The following is a 25,963-nucleotide window of genomic DNA, read 5'->3' as shown; positions in this document are numbered from 1 at the left end:
CCTATTGTGTCACAGGTGTCTATTAGATCCCTTACTGCAAATGAGAGCGTGAGAGGTGACACACACACACACACACACACACACACACACACACACACACACACACACACACACACACACACACACACACACACACACACACACACACACACACACACACACACACACACACACACACACACACACACACACACACACACACACACATGCTCATCAACACGATGACCCATTATCTGAAGGATACAAATGGGCCTTTTTGCACTTCTGACAAGGCATGAGGCATGCTCATACACAAGGGTCAATATTTATCCCTCATTGCACTCAAACCCCCAAGGGTAGGCTAAATGAGTGCTGATGACCAAATTAAGAACAGCTGACCTGATGTTGGTGTTAAGTGGATAGCGAGACGTCAGTAAAATGGTAATCTTTTATCACACTGCTGCACTTCCCTTTGTCTGGCCATTCCCCATTGGAGAATAATAAGAGGCTATAAGCTCCTTATCATCAAACTACAATTATTGGGGATGAATCAGCAACTATGGCCCCAGGGACCCTGTTCTCAAAACAGTGATCCGGGTTTTGTTTGCAACCCTCCAGATGGAGAGGTCTTAATATGGTGCTCATTGTATATCACCAAGCATTACGGTGAAAGGTTGTTGGGAAATTTACTTGGTTATTCCATAACAATAAAAAACAACAACTGACCAGCCTTCCTCAAGCCCATTGGTTCTCAACGTGGAGTCCAGAGACCCCCAGAGGTCCTTGCGGGGGTTTCAGGGGGACCCCAGATAAATGATAGTTAGGAGCGAAAAGGATCCTTTATGGGTCTGTAACTCCGAGAGTGTACACATGAACACATGTGTACACTCTCACAGTTATATTAACACGAGGGTCCCAGAGATAAGAACTCGAATGGGCGTCCGTAGCTTCGGGCTGCTACACAGCCCTCACATATACATCACTCACATCATATCCATATATAGATATATATCTGTCAGTCCTTGTCCCTTTTATGCCCATATATGGAGATACCTGATGTCATTAGTATATGCCCATATATGGCCATGCCCCCTTTTGTGCCCATATATGGAGCTGACTGATTTATTTGCGCCTGAGGCCATGAGGAGTGAGAGACAAATGGTTAAGATACACACTCCATATTTGGGCATTGGTAGCTGCATTGGGAAATCCTTATATAGTTACTGTATGGCAGAGTCATAGTAACATGAGCGTGATGACGTGGTCCGCCTGCCCGCCGGCCAGCCGGTCCTCCCATTAGCCAATTGTAATATAGGATATCAAACTGGGGGTCCTTGAAATTAAAAGGGTTGAGAATCACTGCTCATGCCCAACATCCAACTCCACCCCACATCTTCCCTCTGGGGGGGGGTACAAAACAGGCTAGAGCACTGAAGTGATGAGTGTGAATGAGACGTGTAAATGTAAACTTACACAGAGAGCATCATTCAAGCACAAAGTCTACAGTTAACAAGACAGGGAGTATTTATGACTGTGACGGCTTCCCCACTCTACCTGTCTGGGGCGCCTTATTATGGATCCCACGCCAGCTCTTGGCAAACCCGCTGTGATTGGTCAGTAGTCGCTGTGATTGGTCAGTAGTCGCTGTGATTGACAGTTGCCGTTTTTGCAACTATGCCTATACCTAACCTTAACCCTAACCCTAACCTCAGTAAAACTATGCCTAAACCTAACCCTAACCCTGACCCTAACCTCAGTAAAACTATGCCTAAACCTAACCCTAACCCTGACCCTAACCTCAGTAAGACTATGCGTGCCAGGGAACCAATCAGACAGGTAAGGCGGGTCTATATCCTGGAGCGTTGGTGGGATCCATAATCAGGCGTCTGGGGCTGGCACTTGGAAGTGATTGGCAGAGTGGCCGTCAGCCACTGGGCCTCACCTGGGGGTGATTAGGGGAACCCTGTATAAAGGGCCGTTCACACTGAGCACTATAACTATAACAATAACTATAACTATATTGTTCACAATTGTATTTTTTTTTTAATTATAGTCGGTGTGAAGTCTGCCATCCACTTGAATTAGAACTACATTTATAGTTAAAGTTAAAGTGCTCAGTGTGAACGGCCCTTAAGAGTGGGGAAACTGACATCTCACTCTCTCTTCTCCTCCAGTGAGCAAATGTTTGTTTGGTTTCCTGCCTTTAATATTTTCAGTTATTCACTCCCACACACACGCACATTCATCCACATTCATCCATACATTGCAGACACTACTGATACTTACCATTTATTCACACATCATTGTTGTTTATGTTAATGTCTATTTACTTTATTGCATTTAATTTCAAGTAAATATATTATTTTGCATTTTACTTATGTGTACTCTTGTGTACCTTTGTCACATACATCACCCGGTTTGTGACGATGACATGTTTGGTATAATAACCTAGCCTGGTATCCAGCCTGCTTCGCTACGTTCGGCGGACTTTTTTTTCTCTCTTTGATAAGCGGAGAGAGAGAAAAAAGTCCGCCGAACGTAGCGAATCAGGCTGGATCCCAGGCTAATAATAACCCTCCATTCATCTCCTTTCATGCTTTCAGAGGCAACTACTGTATAGTAGCCTATATTATACACGCTAACATTAAAGGAGTCATATTGTAATAATAAGTAAGCGCAGTAGCATTTTATCTAAGAGATGGGAAAATAATGAAAGCTTAAAAATGGCACTTGCTGCTATCATTTCCGTAAGTAAAAGTTATGTGATATGTTCCCAAGTGTGACGTCACACTTCCGTCCTTGCTAAGGAGGCCATCTTGTAATGATTCCTGTTAAACAATGTGCTACAGTAAAATACTGTACATTTTTATGGCAACCCACCCAAAAATGGCTTGTTTTCTCCATAAGGGGGGGGGGCTGTGTAATAATAATAAATATAGCTGCAAGCAGCGATAATACAGGGCCAGACATGGAAACTAGAGAGAGAGAGAGAGAGAGAGAGAGAGAGAGAGAGAGAGAGAGAGAGAGAGAGAGAGAGAGAGAGAGAGAGAGTTTGTGTGTTTGACAGCTTACTAGTGGCTCCATTTGACTACACAACACAGCCATCATGGGAGAGAGAGAGAGAGAGAGAGAGAGAGAGAGAGAGAGAGAGAGAGAGAGAGAGAGAGAGAGAGAGAGAGAGAGAGAGAGAGAGAGAGAGAGAGAGAGTTTGTGTGTTTGACAGCTTACTAGTGGCTCCATTTGACTACACAACACAGCCATCATGAGAGAGAGAGAGAGAGAGAGAGAGAGAGAGAGAGAGAGAGAGAGAGAGAGAGAGAGAGAGAGAGAGAGAGAGATACTGGAGAGATGGATACTGGAGAGAGATACTGGAGAGATGGATACTGGAGAGAGAGAGAGACATGGATACTGGAGAGAGAGAGAGAGAGAGAGAGAGAGAGAGAGAGAGAGAGAGAGAGAGAGAGAGAGAGAGAGAGAGAGATATGGAAACTGCAGCCATCATGAGAGAGAGAAAGAGAGAGAGAGAGAGAGAGAGAGAGAGAAAGAGAAAGAGAAAGAGAAAGAGAGAGAGAGAGAGAGAGAGAGAGAGAGAGAGAGAGTTTGTGTGGTGTGTTTGACAGCTTACTAGTGGCTCCATTTGACTACACAACACAGCCATCATGGGAGAGAGAGAGAGAGAGAGAGAGAGAGAGAGAGAGAGAGAGAGAGAGAGAGAGAGAGAGAGAGAGAGAGAGAGAGAGAGAGAGAGAGTTTGTGTGTTTGACAGCTTACTAGTGGCTCCATTTGACTACACAACACAGCCATCATGAGAGAGAGAGAGAGAGAGAGAGAGAGAGAGAGAGAGAGAGAGAGAGAGAGAGAGAGAGAGAGAGAGAGAGAGAGAGATGGATACTGGAGAGAGAGAGAGACATGGATACTGGAGAGAGAGAGAGAGAGAGAGAGAGAGATATGGAAACTGCAGCCATCATGAGAGAGAGAGAGAGAGAGAGAGAGAGAGAGAGAGAGAGAGAGAGAGATACTGGAGAGATGGATACTGGAGAGAGAGTGAGAGAGACATGGATACTGGAGAGAGAGAGAGAGAGAGAGAGAGAGAGAGAGAGAGACATGGAAACTGGAGAGAGAGAGAGATAGAAACGGAATAGATGAGAGAGAGAGAGAGAGAGAGAGAGAGAGAGAGACATGGAAACTAGAGAGAGAGAGAGAGATAGAAACAGAATAGATGAGAGAGAGAGAGAGAGAGAGAGAGAGAGACATGGAAACGGAATAGTTTGATATGAGAGAGAGAGAGAGAGAGAGAGAGAGAGAGAGAGAGAGAGAGAGAGAGAGAGAGAGAGAGACATAGAAACGGAATAGATTGAGATTGTAGATCGGCTATTTTCAGAATGAAGTATGTCATATGTTGAAAAACGTACTCTCAAATATGCATTTCAGGTTATCTTTACCATTTGCACATGTATTCATTGATACAGTCATGTTGTTTGCAATTCAACTTAAATGAAGTCTGCAAGTGAGGCTTGAACTGACGACCTTGAGATTGTGAGGCACTCATTTAAGGGAGACGCCATTGGACCAACAGACAAGGAACTGTGAAAAAGGAGATCAGACAGATGATACAGTTTCACGCAAATAGCTGAAAAATCCTGGGTTTAAGTGTTTTTCAAACTGCTCAAAATTGCGGACAATCTAAGGGCGGAGCTTACTGGTCAAAGCGATAGATGTGTTCCTCATGAGTCAAGGCACAAGTGTAAGCAAGTTTCACGACTTTCGGCCAAACGAGGCATGACTTTTGCCTGTTTAAAGTTTGCATTTTCAAAAAATTGCTATAGCGCCCCCTTTGGCCAATTGGAGTGAGATTGGTTTCAGTGATATTTGGAATGACTCTCTACATTACTGCAACGTTTCAAAGAAATGTGAGTCTTGCATGTATGTGTTAGGGGCAGATGAATAATTTTCATAAAACTGCAATAGTTAAAATCTATGGAATCCTGGGATTTTGGAGCAATCTGCACCAAACGTTTAACACTTGAACTTTGGACCTCTGCCGACAACTTCTAGGCGGCGGAATTTCCATAAGTGAAAAAATGCAGAAGTTAGGAGCCAATGGCTGTTTTTCATGTAATTCAAAATGGTGGGCGATCTAAAGGTCAGAGGTCAAAAGTCAGACCACAAAAGTTGTCGGGCATGAAGAGACGCATGTGTGTATCGAAGTTTCATGGTTGTAGGTCAAACAGGGCATGAGTTGTACCTGTTCAAAGTTGGCACTTTCAATTGAGTGCTATAGTGCCACCTTTGGACGAAAGATTGTGAGAATTATTTTTTGATCGTTTTTCATGACCATCTACCATATGGCCGAGTTTCGTGAAAAGCGACAGCACGGTTCAGCCAGAACTGCGAAAAGTGGCAGAAGAAAAAGAAGAAGTGACAGAATACTGCCAATAACAAAACAGGTCCAGAGCTGAGCTCTGGCCCTGTAATTAATTAAAGAAACTATCAACATCCATTCCTCATAGATGCTGGGGAATGATATGGCACTGTTTAAATTGTATAAAAGCTTTCAAACCTGCAGAGCAGCCTCCCACTGGCAGAAACAGAACACAAACATATATCAAATGTATTCACTCTAAACATCATCAGACTGTATCCTGTGTTTTTGTTTTTGACGTGTTAATAACATGGTCCTGTTCAGAAGGCCTCATGGGCAGATGGCCAAATGTTGTAGAAACGAGGAAGGCAGGAGGAACGGGAGATTCCCCCTGCCCACCCCTCTGCCATCCAACCCAACGTCTCCTTTGAAGTGGTGATGTAGTGCCACAGTTATTTGGTTTAACAGATACCGCCATCGTCGCAGCGGCGCGGGTCTGCGTCGTAAATCCTGCGACTTCAGTGTTATCACGCCATGCTGACACGGCGCTCACCCCGACAACTGTGTGCGCTCCAGCATTTTGTGTCCCTCGTTGCGAAAACAACCTGCTAAATCAAAAACCAATGAATTGGAGCCGACAAACAGTGAATGCCCCTCATTCAACGCATAATCCATGCATTAGCCTTGATGTGAACTACTGCCGACGAGTCCGACCCCCATTAAACATCATAACAACCCTAAGAACAATACCAGCCGGATTCACTGCAGAGATGCTGGCGGCTGAGGTTTCCGGTGTGTGTCACAAGGAGATGAAGCCCATAACAGGGATGCTGTCAGTGTTGTCACTGTCTTTGTGAGGACTGACCATCAATCATGGAGCACAGTGACATGGGGGGGTTATCCAGTCTGCTCTCTATTCTCTTGGCCCTCAGCACGTTCCATGTTCGCCATCCTCCCTTTTAAAAGGTTTGAGAAAATACTGGATGCTGTGATTAGGGGGATGGGAAAGAATGAGACCAAAGAGGGTGGGAGGTGCAAACGCTGGTAAACAGAACATATTATTTCCTCACGAATGAGGCTCATCTGCTCAAGCTGCCCCATCCAAAACCACTTCAAGTTCCCCATTGTGCATTGCAGCTATAGATTATCCCACAGCGATGGACAGAAGCAACTACTCTCCTCATCACCAAAGACCATGGCCTGGTCTGAAGAGTTCTCCTGAAGCCTCCAGACCAAGACCTTTGGGAGTCCTCAACAATAAGCCTTCTATGGCGTGGTGAAACTGACAGCATGGTCCTCCCCCTCCGGCCCATTAAAGCTCTTCCTGGATAAACAAGGGGTAGGTTCTTTATGGAGATGGAGAGGGCCACAAAGAGAGGAGCCATTGAGCCACTGAGGGGCCAGTCTTTGTTTTTGTGTTTCGGGGGCCCTTCTCAAAAGCTGCCCTGATAGCGGTACGTCTATTTTGTCTTTCTGGCGCTCCCTCGCTGGCAGTCTGCTCTCTTTTTGGCCAAAAACAGAGATGTAAAGTTAATTGACTGTATCGTTTGCACACGACAAGGAGTATTCATTAACGCTGTTTGTTACTGAGTATGTGTCAAAGATTAACTTGAAAAAGGAAAACATTTGGGAGATTAATGCAACGTTTCCATAGGTTGATGCTAGTGGTGATGTTTTGTTCAGTTCTTTTAGTAACAAGATTTGAAACACACTGCGGTTTCTAATCCTATGTTTGAATCCCTAAAATTCCATGAATAACAAATCAGCAATAACTTGTCATGGATTGTGGTGTTTGCTTGTGGAGGCATCGGTATTTGATGGTGTCAAAGGGAGGCCCCATGCTTGCTACAGTATGTGGTGATGGGTTGCGAGGTTTGTTGATGGTTTGCTAGATTTAGGGCTCCATGCTGTTAGAGATGCTCTGTCCTGTGAGTCTGAATAAGAGGGCACCTGTGACCTCTGATCCAGCTTTCCCTGTGGCCTGCTGTGTGAGCACCATGTTTTGGACACACGCTGGGGCTCTAAGGCCTTTAACTGTCCGCTAAGTGGACAGCGGTGTGGCTTGGGGTGCGACTACACTACACTCCCAGCCGACTGCTGCTGTTAAGCCTATGAGATCCCATGTGCAAACACACACTTCCTATGTGAAAATAATAAGCGGATGCAAATCCCTTTTAATTAGATTTCCAGTTAGCTTTGCAACGCTTGAGGAAAGGATTAGATCAAATTTAAAATGCGTACTTAAGGCTGGGGAAATCCATGCAAGGAAAAAAGGTTACTTTGCAGACTGCACGTATACCTATCTATCACAGACAAAGGTAGATAGATGGTGGAGGTGTTATGTATTAAGTTCCAATCTTCCTATTGCCCTTTCCTTAAGTTCACTATCACACCCTGTGACATTTAACGTTTTTATTGACAAAAATGCATATACATGCAACATATATGTGTACATATTTGTCAAAAGGACAAAACACAAGAAAAGCTTGAGAGCTTATTTCCATTGTGGTGTGCTCATTATATCAGCAGAATCTCCCAATAAGGAAAGCAAACAGGTTTGCACGTGTGGGACAGACCTGGCCCACCTTCCTCGCTGGACTGGCTGCATGTTGGGCTCAGAAGTGTTCTCACAACCTCTCATGTTCCTTACCTCATATAAGAGTTATTTAATACCAGTCAGAAAACAGCTTTCCCTGTTGCCGTTACTAAGAGTCACATCCTATGAGACATTGTGGTGCATTCGCAGCACTTTTACACAAGTGCGACGACACCAGGGGGATATGCTTGTGTTTTGGGTTGACAAAAGTGACACTAGGTCCAAAGTAGTATCAACCATATCAGAAAGATTTTATTAACAACAAAATTAAGATATTTAAGAGCTTTTCAATAATTTCTATACACCACAATAATTACAGTTTGTCAAAGACACAGAGACCATGTCACTGGTATCCTTAAAAACAAAAGCAATTGCATGTAAACATCGCTGTCAAGTATTTCGAAACCAGAGGCCTACAGAAAATATACAAAAATAATACTCTTTTTGTCTAAGTGTCCTTTTCCCCCCTAAACCTGTTGATTCCCTACCACGGTCTCCACACTGAATCTGAGATGACTGGAGGAGGCACAACAGGTGACATGGCCGACACCAATGCAGGATGACAGTTTTGCAAGCTCAGGGGTGCAAGTGCCGTGCTGGGAATGAGGAATGCGAATTGTCCTTCGGTGGTTGGTACAACCTGGAGTCCACCATACAGCTTGACAGCTTCTGGAGAGATGTTCATTACTGGACCACTTTTACAAGGAATCCCGTTGACCTGTTGCACACTCGCCTGTCCGTGTCCGGGTGGTGATGGATGTGACGTGTATATGGGCACCTGCCGCTGAGTGGTGAAGTTCACAACGTTGATTTGCGACACGCAGGTGGCCAGGTGGCCAAGGAGCCGTGTTCTTATCTCTGCGTTCACCCCCTCACACGTTGACAGAAAACGGGTGACTTCTCCAACACACTCGCTGAACCCTGCTCTGTATTTGCCCATGGCGCCTGGATTTGTGTTTACAGCTGTTGACAAAACCGGAACAGATTCCATATTATATAATGGTATTGTGTGTCATGATGATGACTATACATCCATTCAGAGTAGTTGTTTAGGAGCTGTGTAATCAATTTTGAGGGGCAACATAGTCTAGGTCACTGGTTCTCAAAGTGGGGTCCAGAGGCCCCCAGGGGTCCTTGAGGGGGCTCCAGGGGGTCATCAGCAACATTAGGAATAGTTTAAGCAAGCCCATTTGATTTTTAAGCTATTCAAAATGATCCAATCCACAAACTCACAACTCCTCGCAGCGCTATGCATTGTGAGCTTGTCCCAAAGGGGCAGGGGGGTGGGGGTTTCCTGGCACAAAATATTTTCATATGGGGGTCTGTGGCCAAATTCATATCAATTTAGGGGTCCTTGACATGAAAATGTTTGAGAACCACGTCTAGGTAACACATATTAGAGGACATAGTGCTAAAGTTGAAGCTGTAACATAACATAACTTAAGCTTCATTTATTTCTCCGCAAAGGTGTTGCTTGCCAAAAGGAAAATCAGGTTATGCTTTAGTCATCCAAAAATGATTTCATGCACTGTGTCCGTACATCAGTTAGTTATACATACCAGTCATTTGGAGTCGCTGCAGGTTCCTGAGGTGCTTGACTGTCATCTCCAGGATGTCTGCTTTCTCCAGTTTGGAATGTCTTGAGCTCTACGTTAAGAAAATATGATTTAGTTCCTAAATGAGATGACCCACTGATAAACACATCACATTATACTCTCATAAGATCAGCAATAACATGATAACATGAGACATTTTGATAAGGTCCCATGTGTTAGGGACCTTTAAAAGGTTCCTTTATAATACTAATACTACTACTACTACTACTACTACTACTACTACTACTACTAATACTAATACTAATAATAATAATAATAATAATGGTAAGGTAATCTAGAGCCTTTTAGTTGTTGTTGGGGTATTTGTCACTGTATTTCCACATGTAGGCCTACTGTATTAGGCTACAAATTTGTCCTGGCATTTACCCATAAGAGTAGTAAAATATGTCATTCTCCTTGTCAATTTTCTCCATTTTTTTCTTCGCAAAACGGATGTGAGGGGGTCTCTATTTCCATGAATTCAATGGAGTTTTAGGATTAAATATGAACCATCTGTTTTAGAATAATAGGATTAAAATTGAATCCTTTGGGGTTATGAACTACTCACGTCTTTCTTGAGTGCATCCAGGATGAGAGTCTTCAGCTGGCCCAGGCTCTCATTGATGCGTGCACGTCTCCTTTTCTCCATAATTGGTTTGGAAGACTTTAAAGAGAGAGAAACAATTAGTCCTTTAAGATTGAACGTTTTCACATTTTGATTTAAATAACGACGGAAAGTCAGCTGTGTAAATAGAATAAACTGTTTGTACGTTATTATGCTATAGGCTAGCTAGACTGAATCAGTGGTGAAAAAAGTATAGGCTTCTGAAATGTTTTAGTTTAATAAGTAAAAGTATCAATACTGCAATGTAGAAATAGCCTACTCTGTTACAAGTAAAAGTCTAGAATTCAACATTTTCAAATGTATAAAATGTATACAAATCTTTGAAAATAGCAGATCCACAATGCCATACATCAAGGGCATTGTAGATCGGCTATTTTCAAATGGCCGAAATGTATATAGGGCTGATTGGTTAATGTATGTTTTGTAATAATAATCAAAATCTCCAAAGTAACGAGTAAAGTAAGTGTTCAAATAATTGTAGTGGAGTAAAAGTAGCCTACAATATTTGCCTCTGAGATGTAGTGGAGTAGAAGTAAAAGTTTACAAAGACATTTGTAAATACTGAAGAAAGTAAAAAAAATACCTCAAAATTGTCCTTAAATAGGCTACAGTACTTGAATAAATATACTTAGGTAGCCTACTTTCCACCACTGATTAGAGTTATAGGCTACCTTTCTATTCTCAGAAGTAGTCCTGGCTTTCTCGGGTGTTGAGTGGAGGCTGGCCGGAGTGGCAGCGACGGAAGATGGGGACGTCCTTTCAAAAGTACCGGCCGGCATCTTCCAAGTTTAAAGGCTATAATATAACCCACACCGAAAAAAATAACGGATCTTTTGGTGCGTGACAAAAAAAATTGCCTATAGAATTTCAGATGACAGTTTATCTCCTGTGAAGTGTAACCCCTCAAAAAAAGAAGAAAAACAGACACCCAGCAGCACGCACCTATATGCGCAAAATACTCCTTTCAAAGTTTATAGTAGGCTGTCTGTCAGTAAGTAGCCTATAGACGCGCAACCCTCCTCTGGTCTTATTTATAGAGGCTGCGCCCCACACGCGAATGGCTCGTGTGACTGTGAACACTGTCTGTGTAACTTTCTACCAATGGGGCGGAGGCACTGCGCTCAGTGCGCTGCTGCTGTTGGTGGCGGGGGGCACCAGGGGCAGTGATGGAAGAAGTGCTAATTTTTTTACTCAAGTCAAAGTATCAATACCTTGTTGTAGAATTAGTCTGTTAAAGTACAAGTTCGGTATTTAAAATGTATAGGCTACTACTTGAGTAAACAAGTATTTGGGGATCTCATCTTAAACAAGCTCAGTGAGTCTTCCAGTTTAGTAGACCTTGTATTGTGAATGTGTACTTCTATGTACTGTTGTTCTCATGTCTTACTAAATAAAGAACATCAATCAATCAATTGTCATCAAAATATAGGCTACTTAACCCTGTAGAACCTGAACTATGAAGGAAAGGTCAGAACATTCCAAAATTTTGAAAAGGGACACATTTTTGTTTTGTTTTTATTTTTTTTAACATTCCTTTGTATCATTTATTTGTTGTATCATATTTGATACAAGGGGTATTACAAGGGGTATTTCAAGTCGGTTTTAACATTACAAAAAAAACACATTTATTTTAGACCTGTAGTATAATATGTAATATGATACAAATCGTAAAGGACTATATCTGTAGTATCAAATATAATACAAACACTTTTGACATCATAAAAAACAAACTCAAAAGCTACATTTTGAGAGCCCATAAGTGCATTCAAGTTATCCAACACTTATTTCAAAATATTAGTAAAGATATACTAGGAAAACTTACCAGAACTGCTTAAAAAATAATTGTTTGTTAGTAGTGCATCAACCTCTCCTGTTTAGTTGATGGCAGCCATTTTGGGTCAGACCACCTGAGGCTCTGTAACTACCTGCAGTGCAAATGGTATGGTCCAGGGGGAGTGGGGATGTGTCAGATATGATACAACAGGTTCTTGGTCCAAGTATTGATTACACTGATTTATTACAAAATCAGTGTAATGTGTGTATCATATAATACGTTTGGTGACATAGGGTTAAAGAGGCAAAAGTAAAAGTATAGGCTACTCATTATGCAGAAGGTCCCATTTAACAAGTGATACAATTTTGAAAATAGCAGATCTACCAGCTCACAACGCCTTGTGAGCGTGTAGATCGTGTATTTTCAATTAGCCAAAGTTTAAATAGGGCTAAAATGGTTAATTTTGGAATAGCAATTCAAATCTACAGCAAAGTAACTAGTAACTCAAGTTTTTAAATAATTGTAGTGGTGTAAAAAGTACAATATTTGACTCTGAGATGTAGTGAGTGAAGTAGAAGTACAAGTATTGAAAATTGGAAACACCCCAGTAAATTAAAAGTACCTCAATTGAACTTAATACAGAACTTGAGTAAATGTACTTAGTTACTTTCCACCACTGCACTACAGTGTCAGGGAATAAAGAAGCTAAAGACAGTAACATAGGAGGATAATAATGCAAACACAATAGACGGGTTTCCGAGCGACGTCATCACAGAGCAGAATGCGCAATCTGCGCATGCCTGGGGGTAAGGCGCGTTCGAAAATACAGCCCTGAGCGGCAGTGAGCGCACTGGCCAATACAAACTAATAGGCGAGTGTGCTCCGGTGCGTAATTTCCAAACGCACCCATAGGCTTCCCCCGCATCTGCGCGGTCATATTCCTCTCATGTTTACTAACAGGAAACCTGTCTATTGAATACAGTCATACACAGATAGTATCATGTTGGTTTACATCACTAAATAAAATAGAATAATGAAATTCCAACAGGTCTTTGTTTTTGTGATGTTTATTCAGAGAATTTACATATGAACAAAATAAATCAATATAATTGAGTGTTATTTAGCCCTACTGAATTATCAAACCCAAGCACAAAATAATGATGAGGATAGCCTAATTCATAACGAGAAAACGAGATATAAGACAAATTCTTCCATTAACAAAATACAAGATAACAAAATAGTAAAACAGATTATTAACAAATGATAGATCGATCATTGGTTCTCAAAGTGGGGTCCGGGGACCCCCAGGGGTCCTTGAGGGGGTTCCAGGGGGTCCCCAGCTAAATTAATTAATATATACTGTAGTAGCATCAAAATCTGTTTAACCACTTTAACCCTACTGTACATTGGCTATTTGAAAATAGTCAATCTACAAGCTCACAGCGCGTGCAATGTAGATAGATTGGCTATTAAAAAAATACAACTGTACCTGTAACTGTAACTGTAACACAAATCTTGTACAGGGGTCCCTGGCACAAAACTTTTGTCAAATCGTGGTCCGTGGCCAAATATATGGGGTCCTTGACATTGAAAAGTTTTAGAACCACTGCACTAGACAAATACAATGAATGTATCATTAGAGGTTTTTACATTAACCGATTTACTTTTTGGAGGCTGACATCTAGAGGGATTTAAATATATATATATTATTCTGGGATCTATTTAATAACACATAACAACACAACAGTGTCACCATAAACTCCACTGTACCTCCCAGCCACAGTGTCCAGTCTCTCTACTCAGAACCTGAGACAATTTAATGAATGATTGTTGTCTGTTCATTCTTGTTACTTTTCTGGTCCCTTTAGACAGGCATTGATGTGCTGTGTTTGGATCCAGTGTGATTGGACATCCACTCTGAGCACAGTCTCTGAGATGTTTGTCCCTTCCTCTTTAAGAATAAACTTTGTCCCTCATCTTTGACTCAGCCACATGTCACATCTTCAAAGTAGCTCAGAGGACAAACATTGCTGCTGACTAGACTAGGTGTGTAGATTCGGTGATCGTTGAGAGGGAGGTGTAACTGTGTAGAAAATAGATGTGATCCTCTGTGTGTGTGAGCTGCTCCAGCTCAGCATGTCTCCTCTTCAGTTCAATAACCTCCTCTCCTCCAGTTCTTCAGCACGACTCACATCACGTTTCTGCTGGTCTCTGATCAGTTCCCTCACCTCAGATCGTCTTCTCACAATTGAAGAGATAAGCTCAGTAAAGATGGCAACACTGTCCTCCACTTCTCTATCAACACAGTGATTGATGGCCTCCACTTCCCAGTGAAGCGCCTTCACGTCTTTCTCTCTCTCCTGGATTCTCTGCTGGGTGTTCTGCTGACTCATATAAAGCTCTTCCTGTCTCTCGGTCCTTTCTGCCGCAGCTGAGATCGTTTTGTTACCTTTCTGTTTTTCCATGGAGCACAGATAACAGATATACACTGGTGATCAGTACAGCAGAAAACCTTCCTCAACTTGTCGTGATGAGAGCAGCTGATGTTCTCCTGAAGCTTGGTGGAGGCTTTGCCAGCTTCAGCTTGTGTTTCTTAAAAGCAGGAGATTGATAATGAGGCTGGAGATGAGTGTCACAGTCAGAGACAAGACCCTGATGACAACTCTTCACAGCTTTTTTGTGCTATTTTACTGAATTTCCCCCGTGGGATAAGGTATCTATCTATCTTTTTTTTGTTTCAGTGCAGAAATCACAGGCCACATCTCTAGGTCCAGCATAGCTGTGATCAGGAGGAACAGTATGGAGTCTTGTCTTAAGACTCTCCACCACCTGAGCCAATATGTTGTCGTCTTCAGACCTGGCTTAGGATGAATTTCCCTCTGCACTGTGGACAGCTGAATCTCCATCCTTGAGGACAGCTGAATCTCCATCCTCGAGGACAGCTGGATCTCCATCCTTGATCATCTTGATTCCAGTATACCTCAATACACCTGCTGCAATAGCTGTGTCCACAGGTAACAGTCATTGGATCCTTCAGTAGATCCAGACATATAGAACAACACATCTGTTCCCAGTGCCGTTGAACTCCCTGCTGTGGCATTTTGCAGCTGACTGTCTGATTAACAGACTGAGTTTGGTTTGGTTTTATGTCCTCAGAGATTACATGATTTTCTGGTTATGTGTGTGGATAGGAGTGTGTAGTGGGCATTACTTCTGGTTCTTCTGGTTCTTCTGGTGTGTGTGTGTGTGTGTGTGTGTGTGTGTGTGTGTGTGTGTGTGTGTGTGTGTGTGTGTGTGTGTGTGTGTGTGTGTGTGTGTGTGTGTGTGTGTGTGTGTGTGTGTGTGTGTGTGTGTGTGTGTGTGTGTGTGTGTGTGTGTGTGTGTGTTGAATTATGAAACAACAGTTTTCCTTTTAAGATAAATTGATCAAATAAACTTAAAAATACATAAATGAATTAAAATCTCGATTGAAAACATGACAACAGCCAAACTTAAACTCTCTTTCATTTTCTCTCCTTGCCCACCTTTCCGCTCCAGGTGGAAGGTGATTTAAAAATGTTTTATGTCATGTTTCAATGTGCTGCTATTTGAACTGTGACCGTTTCAGTCAGAAGTCTACTGTTCTACCGATCAGTGGTTCTCTGCATTCTCTGGATCGGGGCCCACTTGAAAATCTCGAAAAGCGTCCGTGGCCCACCCATAAACCACTGAAGACGGTAGCCATTCGGCTGCTGTGTTAAGTGGTCAGCTAGGTGGGCTGCATCACCCGCATGCATTTTCAGAACATTCTCCACCTTGGATCACTGGAGCAACATACTATAGAGTATGTACTATATAAGTTCCAAGTTATTGGCATAATAATGAAAACACTTTTTTTTAAAGAAAAATACCATGACATCTTCCACATAAAATGTTAAAATATGAATGTTACATTATCATTCAAATCTTGATGTTTTTCCAATTATTTGGGGGGGGGGGGGGGGGCACTTGCAGTATCCACATGGCCCACAGGTTGAGAATCACTGCCTTAGATAATCACCAAACCTCCACCACAAATCACATAATCAGAGTCTATTTTACAGTTACAGTGTCCGAGTCCATACAGGGATATCAATGTGTCTTTGTGAGTGGGCTTTGTGTGTGGGCATAGGCATGGCTCCAGCTTCCAGCTTGGCACATCTGCCTGCAGTTCCCTCATCTCTCTCACCTGCCTGCCATTAGCTCATCAACCTCCACAGTATATAAACCCTGTTCTTCTCCTCATCCCACCTACTGCCAGATTGTTTCACAGGCTCACATTGTAGTTGCGTTTCCAGCCATCTACTCCTGGTGTGTTTGTTCCTAGAGAATCCTAGTTCTTCAGTTATCAGACTTTGCAACCTTAGTTTTTGTTCTTTGTTTTAATACATTTTTCCTGTGCCTCAGTTACCTCACCATCCTGCTTCCCACCTGCCTCAGCCTTCTCCAACCACGCCACCTACTATCCCTTTTTTAATAAACACCCTTGGACTTTGTGTTTGTGTTCTGCTTTGGGTTCGCCAGCTTTACAAATCGTGAGACGGCAGGTTAAAGTACAGTTATAAAGGAATAATACAGACACAATACACACACAGTGACAAACAATTATTGAACTTGTTTATATAAAAAATGTCTGTTACAGTGCCTTACTTATTCTTTTGTATCTCTCTACTCTTACCTGTATCTGTTTCATGGGTCATTTCTATGACAACTGAATTACCCCCGGCATCAGTAAAGGTCTAATCTGTCAAGACAGATAGATTTAGCTATCCATCCATCAATCTATTTAATATAAAGCCTTCTCTGGCCTGGCATGGTGGAGCAGAGCCAGGCCTGATTTATGTGAGGTCTGCAATGTCAAGCTGTACAAAAGGAGAGTTAAAGTAACCCAGGTCTGATCCACCTCGCCTGCTGGAGACGTCTTTGCACTGCAGATCTGGGTTACTTAATTGCTTACAGTTGTCCGTTGTGTTAGACAAGGACATGCATGCATGCATGCACGCACACACACAAACCGTCTGGTAATCAGAAGGTCAAAGGTTCGCCCCCAGCCTTTTCGCAGGAGTCTGTATAATTGCAGTTATACAGTATGTCAAAGCGTCCCTGAGCAAGACACTTAACCACCAACAGCCCCCGCCCCAGCGCTCATCATGACCATCTGAGCAGCTATCAGCTGGGTGAAGCTGAAACTGAATTTCCCCTGCTCCCCTTCATCCACCTTGACGTCTGTCCCTACATCAACCCCAACACTGCAGGTCTGTCCCTCCAGCCTGCCATCTCTCTGTGTTATCTGAACCGCAACTTAAATTATACATGGTCTATCAAAAGTAATTGTTTTGCGCCTACTGTATGGTTCCTTGAGGCATATTGAAATATTGTATATTTTAGTAGATCTCAGCATACAATTTTAAACATCATTCAGTGGCATTCTTTCATGTTGAAACATTCTGTGTGGTTCTTGCTGTTTCATTGATGTCTGACTGACATCTGTGTCTCATTGCTCTCCAGAGAGCTTCCATCTCCCTGTGGTACAGGTTTATCACCAGAGCAACGACTCTATCTATCCTCCTTGATAGACTTCAGACGCCGTCCCTAAAGCTCACCCGGCCTCAGAGGTGAAATGACCCCAGAAGCCAGGTCAAGGTTTTGCCTCCATTAGAGTATCCTCTTGGTTTCTTGACAGAGGAGAGTGTCAAGCACAAGTGGCTCCCTGGTTAGTCAACCAAAAAACAGAACTGGCGTTTTAGTCCCAAATGAAGGACACATATCCCTCATTTGCAAATGTTAACATCCACTCTCATAAGATGAACAAAAGTAAGTCACTGGTGATAGATTAAACGATTAAAGAAAATCGATGACAAACTGCTTGCATTTATACTGACATGTGTTTTTAACCTTGTATTGTTTATTAAGGTTTGCTGGCCCTATACTTCAGTAAAGAAGAGTATTTTCTGATTCATAGATTGAGACACCACACACTTGCTTGCACCACACACTCACTTAACCTGTAGTTAATAATAGAGATTTTGTGGCAGCCTGCAACATTGGATTTTGATACATACTGTAAATTGGCTAAATCCAGTAGGAAAAAGATAACGTTAACATCGATGAGGCTCTGGACAGAGTAAGCTCAGCTGTTACTGCTACTACTTTACGATAAGATGATTAATTAACCCACTAAATGTTCAACAAGGTTTTCAAGTGTTTTGTTTTTTCATGCACATGATAGGAAGTCTGGTAGGAGGAGACCCAACATCAACACATGCCGTAGCAATTATTTGCTGTTCTCGAACAGAGGACCATTTATTGTGGACAGTGATGTAGGGCTATGTTTTTTACGGCACACTCCTGGTCGGTTATCAGTGTGGGAACCCAGGGAAAGATGAGATAACAGCTATATTGTCAGTGGAAGGGCTAGGATGCTATCAAAGCCTAGCACATGTCTGGTAGCCACTAACTGGCGGCGTTCCGAGGAGGAGGGAATTTATTTGTTGTTGTGGATTAGAATGAGCATTACCCCTGGGAATATGTTGACTAAAATATACTGCACTCATGTGATCGCAGGAGTCAAATCAACTCCCTTGAGGAGGGTGTTCGAATAGATGATAAATATAACCCTGACGAATTGTCCACAAACAATCCTGCAAAGTCCAGATAACAACTGTACAATGGATACTGTAGGTTGCACATAAGGGGTCGCTCGACACCCCAAAGAAAATCCTCAATGCTAATTTAACTTGCAAAGGCTAACTCTAACCCAAATGGACCCATAGGGTCATCTCACCCATAAGGGTCCATTATGGGTCCATTACCCAAATGGACCATTTGGGCCTGTCCAACCAGGTCGTCACCTCGTCGGACAGCACTGGCCTCTATCACATCGCCAAAGCAAGCGGGGCAGCGAAATGACCAACCTCATCATCAAATACGGGGAAAGTTCCCTTTCAAGCGCCAGTATGAAAACATCCATGGCCAGATGGGGAGGGGATCACTTAAACATCTCACCCAGGGATCCGCTCACTCCCTGCGCCTCTCTCTTGCCTTTGAATTCCCCTTTAAAGAGGGAAGGGGGGGAGCCTCCCATAGCAACTCCCAGCTCCGGAGCCCAACCCGCTCTTTTGTCCCCCTCCCCAACAGCAGTTTCTGCTCCAGAAGCCTTAGACAAGGCCTCCATTAATTGCGGGCCTGTGTGGAATACACGTCGCACAATGGACCCAACAGAGGGTCCGTCCCCCAGACAAGGCTGGAAACAAGTGGTACAGGAATCCGGCAGAATAGATTTGTCCTGGCTGATGTCACTGAATACATTTACCTACCTCAGAGCACATTCACTCTGTGCTTTGTTTTATTTGGACAAAAAAAAAGGGAGGGGGGGTAGTGGTATCAATGGAATTGAGGAGGAGGGGAGAGGCAGGCTGAAGGATGGGAAATAACTGGTTGTCGTGACAACGCATTGAAACGAAAATATGGTTGAATTTACTGGAGGCATGGATGTAAAAGGGTAGAGGGCATAAGATTAAACCTTGTGCAAGATAAGAGGCTGCAGACTGAGGCTTGTGTTTTTTTCAGCTTATTCAACAGTGTTTATACGGCAATGAAGACATGGAAAAAAGAGCCGGGAGATTAGGAGACTCATCTCAGCTCATGTTTGTCAACAACCTGCACAGTCTTTGCGTCGGTTTATTCCAAGTCAGTAAACCTAGACAATGGCATTGCCTTATAAGGATAATTCGCTTTGTCGGAACGACAAAAACAATGTATTTTCAACTGTTCAAAGCGAAGTAAAAATGTGCCTTTATCATGAAGCTGAGGCGCAAAAAGGGGAACTGTAGCAACTGGTAGTTTCTCAATAGGACCATAACAACTTGCCATCTGTCACCTAACGTGGGCTCTTTCTTAAAAAGCCACCATTTAGATATTCAACTTCGAGGCAAAAGCAATGAGATTGAAGTCTTATTGAACTCCAGGTCTCGTCTTTGAAAGGGAATCGCCTGGCCATCGCTTTATCCCTCATCAAATTGAAAAACGCTTTTATAGACTCTAAGAGAGGCCTCACATTTAATTTTTAAAACCCAGACATGAAAGTGTTTCTAAACCACATTCAGCAGTGCTAATGCTTTAAAGCGCTAGTTAACATGTAGATTATATGCATTTCAGTGCATTGTCAAAGTATCTACGTGTATTTACATGTTAATATGTCCAAGGATACCATTGCCTTCAAAAGGTGTTGGGAGGGGTTGGTTAACTATGATGTTTCACTCAGTAGACCATGGGAATGTGATTTCTTTGTGCCATCAATGTTCAAACGCATTCCTGTAAGGCTATGGATATTATGAGCATCGCTTTACAACGTGAAACAACTTCTTAACATGTTGATTATGGCTGTTTAAAAGTGAACATATACAGAGGGTGATGTATATATTCAACTAAGCCACAATCTTGAAGTTTGGTCTTTGTCAGACTTCACTAACTTCGAGGCAAGATTTAGTTCTTATCTAAATGTGATGTCTACACTATGTTCATGTTACTTATAAGTTGAAAAAGAATAGCGTTCATTTGTGGAAATGTGAATACTTTGTCCTCCATTGATTTGAAATTTGGGATGTCCTAACTTTTTGGGATTTTTTCAATTCCTGTTTTTGATGTAAACTGGATTTTGGGTCTAGCACTGCACTGAGAAAACCCATGTTGATGCGCAACCTCTTTTTCTTATTTAGTATGCTATGCATATAGGGTTTTAAGCTGAAACAGATCACAGTTTTTATTACTCTCTTCGCTTTTATTAATGTGCTATGAATTGTTATCTATTGATTGTGCTTGTTTTATACTGTTTTTATTTATTGGACCGAAAAGCCGGGGGAAACGTGTTTCGCCCTTCTTCTTACTGCAACGTTTTATGTAGTGTGACAATAAAGTCTTTCTGATTTCTGATTCTACCCGGAACAAACCCAAAAAGCATGCAGTGCTTGTCCCAGTCCATATTCATGAGTGTGTTTGCGTTGGGATTTATGAATGTGAAGATGTCCCATTCTTGCCACTCAAGATGACTCACAAGACCCCCGTTTTGGCCACTTACGCAGTGAAAGCGGCCTGTGGGGATTCTGGGGAATGCCCTTTCAGTGCTTGAGGACCTCTGGCTGAGTCCCCTTCACGCTGGAGATCAGCCTCACATGGGGGATTTTTTTTTCAGGCGATGGCGAGCTGTCCTGAGGGAAGGCGCGCTTCTTGTTCCCGCGGGCCTCTCTTCTTCACCTGCCGGCTTAGTGCTCATCACTTATGCACATAATCCCTGGTTAGTGCATGTGATCCACTAGCCCAGGCCTCTGGCCCTTTGGCCCCCCTGAGCCTCCACTGCTCACATGCTTGCTGGGTGGCTCCTGGGTGTCCATGGCAACTCTCATCTTCTCATGACAGTTAGCCCTCAGTTGTGGCTCTAAGTCCCCCTTCAGTCTCTGGCCGTCTTTTTTCTGTCTGCTAAAGCCCTCCTCTATTTGTCTGTTTCTGTATCTATGGATCAATCTCTCTCTCTCTCTCTCTCCTATTCTCCCTCAAAGATCTCTGGTTGGCTGTTCCCATACTTTGCCAAAGCCGAGCCTGAGAAACTGGTAAATACTCAATCAGCTGTGCGCCATACTATGCCATCTTCCTCAGAGAACAACACAAAACTACATCAGCGCTACTTTCAGTCTAAGCTATAAGATTATATCTACCATTGCTGCAGAGTGTTTAAATGGTATGGCCAATGAAGGCCTGACCCCATTTCATTGTGAGTCCGACATGTAAAATGAGATTGTAAGACACACTGGCAAACTTCTATTCAGTGTGTGGTCACTGCAGGCCTCTGAGCACAGATCACGTTACCCCAGCGCAACCCTGCAGCCATAACCATTAGTATGCTTAAAGAGACGGATCCTGTGCGGGCCCTCTGGGAGAGAGAGAGGCAACGCCACAGCACTGTGTGGCCCCAGACTAACAAGTGTCACTGCGATATGAGCTGGTCCTCCCCCTGTGTGAACGGCATGTGAGAGGCGGCTCCATCCCTGCCCCTGCCACCTCAGCACAAGGCCCTCCATTGACTTCTAACCTGTCGAGGGACCGGGGGACACAAAGAGCTCCTGGGCGGGGCCCGTCCCACCAACAAGCCTGTGAACAAACGCTAACACGGCTGCAACTGTCCACCCCCTGAATCACTGAATTTATTGACCAACCACGGAGGCCATTCAGGACGGGAAGGCCCTGATAACAGGAGGGGACAGGGATGCCATAAAGGAGCATGGACGAAGCTCATGCTAAGGGGACAGGAAGGAGGAGCGAGGCTTTGTGTCCGTCTGCTTGCCCACAGACCTCAGCAGGGCTTTTACCAGACATGGAGGCCTTTGTGTCATCCATACAATGAAGCCAACCGTAAGTGAGCAGCAGGTCGGCCTTGTGGCCGGACTATCAATCAGAGCAATGGCCTTATGAGTGTCCAATAACTCCAAACAGTGTTGCATGCAAACTCAGTGAAGGAGAAGCTGTGAGTGTGCAAGTATGTGTGTGCAAGCAGTGGTTCTCAAACTTAAATGTTTTATTTCAAGGACCCCCAGTTTGACATGCATTAATGGCCTACTGACCGCCATTTGTAAATATTTGTAAATATGGGACCCCAATATACGACCCCCAATAGACCCGTAAAGGGTCCATTTAGACCTCTAGTGGTCCCCGGACCACTAGAGGACCGCTGAGAAATTGTGTGTGTGTGTGTGTTTGGAGATGTTGAGGTCGCATTCAGTCTTTGTGGGACAAAAGATGTGGAGCTAGTGCCCAAATGTTTCCAACAGAGTCTGGTACTAACCAATGACAGTTACAGTGGCAAAAAAAAACACTGTCTGCCGGTAATTCTGCAGGCCTGAAGTCTGAGCCGGCCCGAAGGCTTTGTGGAAACCATTGGAAGTAAAGAATCCAAAAACAAAGGGCGTGTGTGTATTCTATAGGCACACATCTCAAAAGTACAGGACTCGGACAATAAAACGTATGGGTCAAAGAGAAAGCAGCCGAGTCTAAAATGTTTGAAATAGCACAAAGTCTGAGCGCAAGCTTGAGAAAGGCTTTCTCGCAGGGTAGCTGGCTGTGAGAAAGAAAGGCTGTGTTTTGGGTTCTTTATGTTGTTCTGCCCTCTTCCATCTGCTGCTTCATCAATACAAAAGGAATACAGCGGCAAGAACACAAGAACCCATATTGCTTTGTGGAGAGGCAACACTATCCCAAAAACTACATCGCAAACACAGACCGAAGGCAACACTTCCTGCCTCCAAACACATCACTGTTTACCGAAAAGATGATCCGCACAAGCAGAATACGGACGCACCATCAATTCATGACACCTCGTCATCCTCATCATGAATATTCCTGAAACAGGCTCTTCCCTCATCTGTGGGAGATTCCTTTCACTGGCACAGCCAAGGACCCCCTTTCTCTTATTCACAGTCCACGCTAAATCCACCCATTCACTGCCTGTAGGCCCTGATCTCCACATGAAATGATACCCCTCTTTCTCCTCCACTCTCGTGCCTTTAAGCGCCCATATGCCAGGCAGCGAGGAGGCTGGGAAAGCCCATAATTGATCAGTGAGTGTAGACTGAAAAAGTGTGACCAGGGTCAGCCCCCCACGAAGAACGCATGAGTGGCTTAATACACAGATTTATTGAGAAATGTAATGGAAATTACACTGATTTATTGAGGAATGTAATGGAAGTAGTACAGAACAAACACAGGGAAGTTCGTTGAAATAGTGGTGGATTTGAGTCGGTCTGTTGGAAGGTAAGGAAACTTGAAAGAGATACTGTATTACAAAGTACCCTCATGAAACAAAGTTCTGTAATGTTTTTGCAACGTTCCACTGCATATTATTACAGTTGCTTCAGTCTGTAAGATTTCCGAGGAAACATTCACATTATAATAATCAAATGAAGTTGAAACCGAACATAAAATTCTGTTCAATCAACTGTTATAAAGACACAGTATAAGATAAATCTTTTGAAAATGATTGCCTTTAATCAAAGCAGCATTACAGGTCATGTGCAATAGTTTAATGGTGTTAATTGGCATGATTTCAGTTTAGCAATCAATACACATGTTTAGTTCATACTGATTCACATTTTTATGCAAAGAAAGAACATTTTGCCGTTTTCTTTAAATATTATTTTCACTGGGAATATGGTTTGTTGGAACATTCTTTCTTATTCACACTCATGCGCACACACACACACACACACACACACACACCAGTTTTGAGATTTCAAAAGGTAATTGCGGAAATTCATAATTTTCTCTTCCATGGGAAGAAGCTCAGTCATCAGAATGCTAGGCCAGTTCTAATAGACAAGTACAAGAATAATGCCTTATTTATACACCATTGCACGATGGCGTCGCTTGTCGACAACAGAGCCTGAAGTGTTCTTTGATCAAGCATAATTTTCATCATCGTGCAAAATGGCGTATGAATCGAGATTAAAATGGAACTTTTTCAGTTGCTGGAAACTATAAACAGTACCAGTCATGTTAAAAAACAACAACAACAAAGAAATACAAAAAGGTACAATTCCATCCTGCTCACAGATAAAAACACATTTGTTTTGCTCCTATATCGTCCTGAACAAGATAACCTTCCCTTTCCTTTCTCTGAATAATTTTAGCAGCAGTAATTAAGACACTGTGAAACACTGTTAGTGGAATACTGGTCAGACCTGTTTAGACTATCAGCCCGACCACTTTGAACCTGGTCAAACTCGTTCAGACTATCAGTCCAAAAGTAGTGAAAATACAAAATGTTTGCCGTGCAACACCACTGTACATTAAGTATAAAATAGGGATTAAGTGGTTAAACAGTTCATCAATCCCTCACAAACAGTGTTCATTTTGAGGTTAGTCTAACAATAATAAAGATATGATACAAATACTTCAAACATTTAAAATCTTATTACAATCACTATGCCCGGGTCTGATGGCATCATAATGTCAGGATCTGTTCCAAGATCTAATTAATGCTTTGTTGCTCGATGGAAAAGTCGGATAGTCAACTGAAAAAAGTGTAGAGTGACAGTGTCGTTTGACAAAGTATAAATTGGCTCAGGCAGCAAAACCTGCATGTTGTTCTTGTGGTCACAAAGTGAAATCACTCCAGGACATATATTTTCTTTCACAATGACATACAGTGAATGTTTAAAGTATAGCGTTTCCATTCGTCGAATACCGTTTACATACAAGCAAAGTGTACAAACACTCAACCAGTCGAGTGTGAACACAGCCAAGCAGTCAAAGTTTCAGTAGTGTGATGCTAGTATCTTTAAGATCTAGTTATTGATACGAACGCTGAGTGATCGTGTTGTGACTTGAACACTGCTGCTCATGAATTGCATCATGGGAAATTAAGTACAGCAATTCAGTAAATGGAAGTTCAGAAAACGGAAGACAGCTTGTGCAGTTATCCACGTAGAATAAATCTGGAGCTTTGTTTGAGGCCCTGACTTGGTCAAAGTTCTTATTTGGTGCTTGGGGTCTGGCTGGCTCAAGGTCCCAGGAACATCTACGCAAGATCAAGTTACTAGTCTCATCTGAAGTTAGTTGCCAAGGCCACAGTTTGTTAAGATCCCTGTGCTGATGGCTCCGCGTTATGAGGTTGGTAGACAATGTCTACATTCGGTTAAATGTGGTCAGTTCTGTGGCTCCATGAGCAGCCTTGTCTGCTCTGGGGTCACATGGGGACGGAGACATTGGAGTGGGGTGTGCTGGCATAGGTGACAGTAGAAGGTTTGGGTGGCCAGTCGGGGTCGTCCTGCAGCTCCAGGGCCAGGTGCATGTAGCGCGTCCTTGGGGCTTTGTTTCTCTGGCAGAACAGCCAGGACAAGAAGGTTGAGCCCCAGCGATCATTAGCTGACTGGGAACATGAGAGATGATTTGAGATGATCAAATATCAATTCAATTACATTTTATGTGATTACTGTCTGCAAAACACTGGATTTTGTATTAACTTCAA

At 43.0% G+C, this 25,963-nt stretch overlaps 2 protein-coding genes and 1 pseudogene across 4 annotated transcripts in view; all 3 read right to left on the bottom strand.

Moving 5' to 3' along the window:
- Positions 1 to 6,607: 6,607 nt before the first annotated feature.
- LOC311045070 (transcription factor HES-1-B-like) lies at positions 6,608 to 10,936 on the bottom strand (the record flags this gene model as incomplete). Its single annotated transcript, XM_084056881.1, has 5 exons — positions 6,608 to 6,665; positions 8,426 to 8,900; positions 9,497 to 9,584; positions 10,101 to 10,196; positions 10,829 to 10,936. The coding sequence occupies 5 exons, from the start codon at positions 10,934 to 10,936 to the stop codon at positions 6,608 to 6,610; spliced, it is 825 nt and encodes a 274-aa protein (XP_083913007.1).
- Positions 10,937 to 13,968: 3,032 nt separating this feature from the next.
- On the bottom strand, positions 13,969 to 21,350 carry LOC311045069 (tripartite motif-containing protein 16-like; annotated as a pseudogene). The gene is made up of 3 exons: positions 21,265 to 21,350; positions 14,665 to 14,788; positions 13,969 to 14,613 (listed from the first exon to the last, which is right to left on the bottom strand). The product of its transcript is annotated as a tripartite motif-containing protein 16-like (transcript).
- A 2,610-nt stretch (positions 21,351 to 23,960) lies between these two features.
- Positions 23,961 to 25,963, bottom strand: part of LOC311045410 (polyamine-transporting ATPase 13A3-like) — a 32,995-nt gene continuing 30,992 nt past the window's right edge. For both annotated transcript variants that reach the window (XM_084057262.1, XM_084057263.1), the window contains one exon: positions 23,961 to 25,864. In XM_084057262.1, coding sequence (XP_083913388.1) covers positions 25,682 to 25,864 — 183 coding nt within the window. In that variant the 3' untranslated portion in view covers positions 23,961 to 25,681. The remainder of the gene's footprint in view (positions 25,865 to 25,963) is intronic.

This window comes from Gymnoscopelus microlampas (assembly GCF_963454915.1).
Source record: "Gymnoscopelus microlampas genome assembly, chromosome: 5".
Classification (NCBI taxonomy): Eukaryota; Metazoa; Chordata; class Actinopteri; order Myctophiformes; family Myctophidae; genus Gymnoscopelus; species Gymnoscopelus microlampas.
This window is presented reverse-complemented; position numbering and strand designations above follow the sequence as displayed.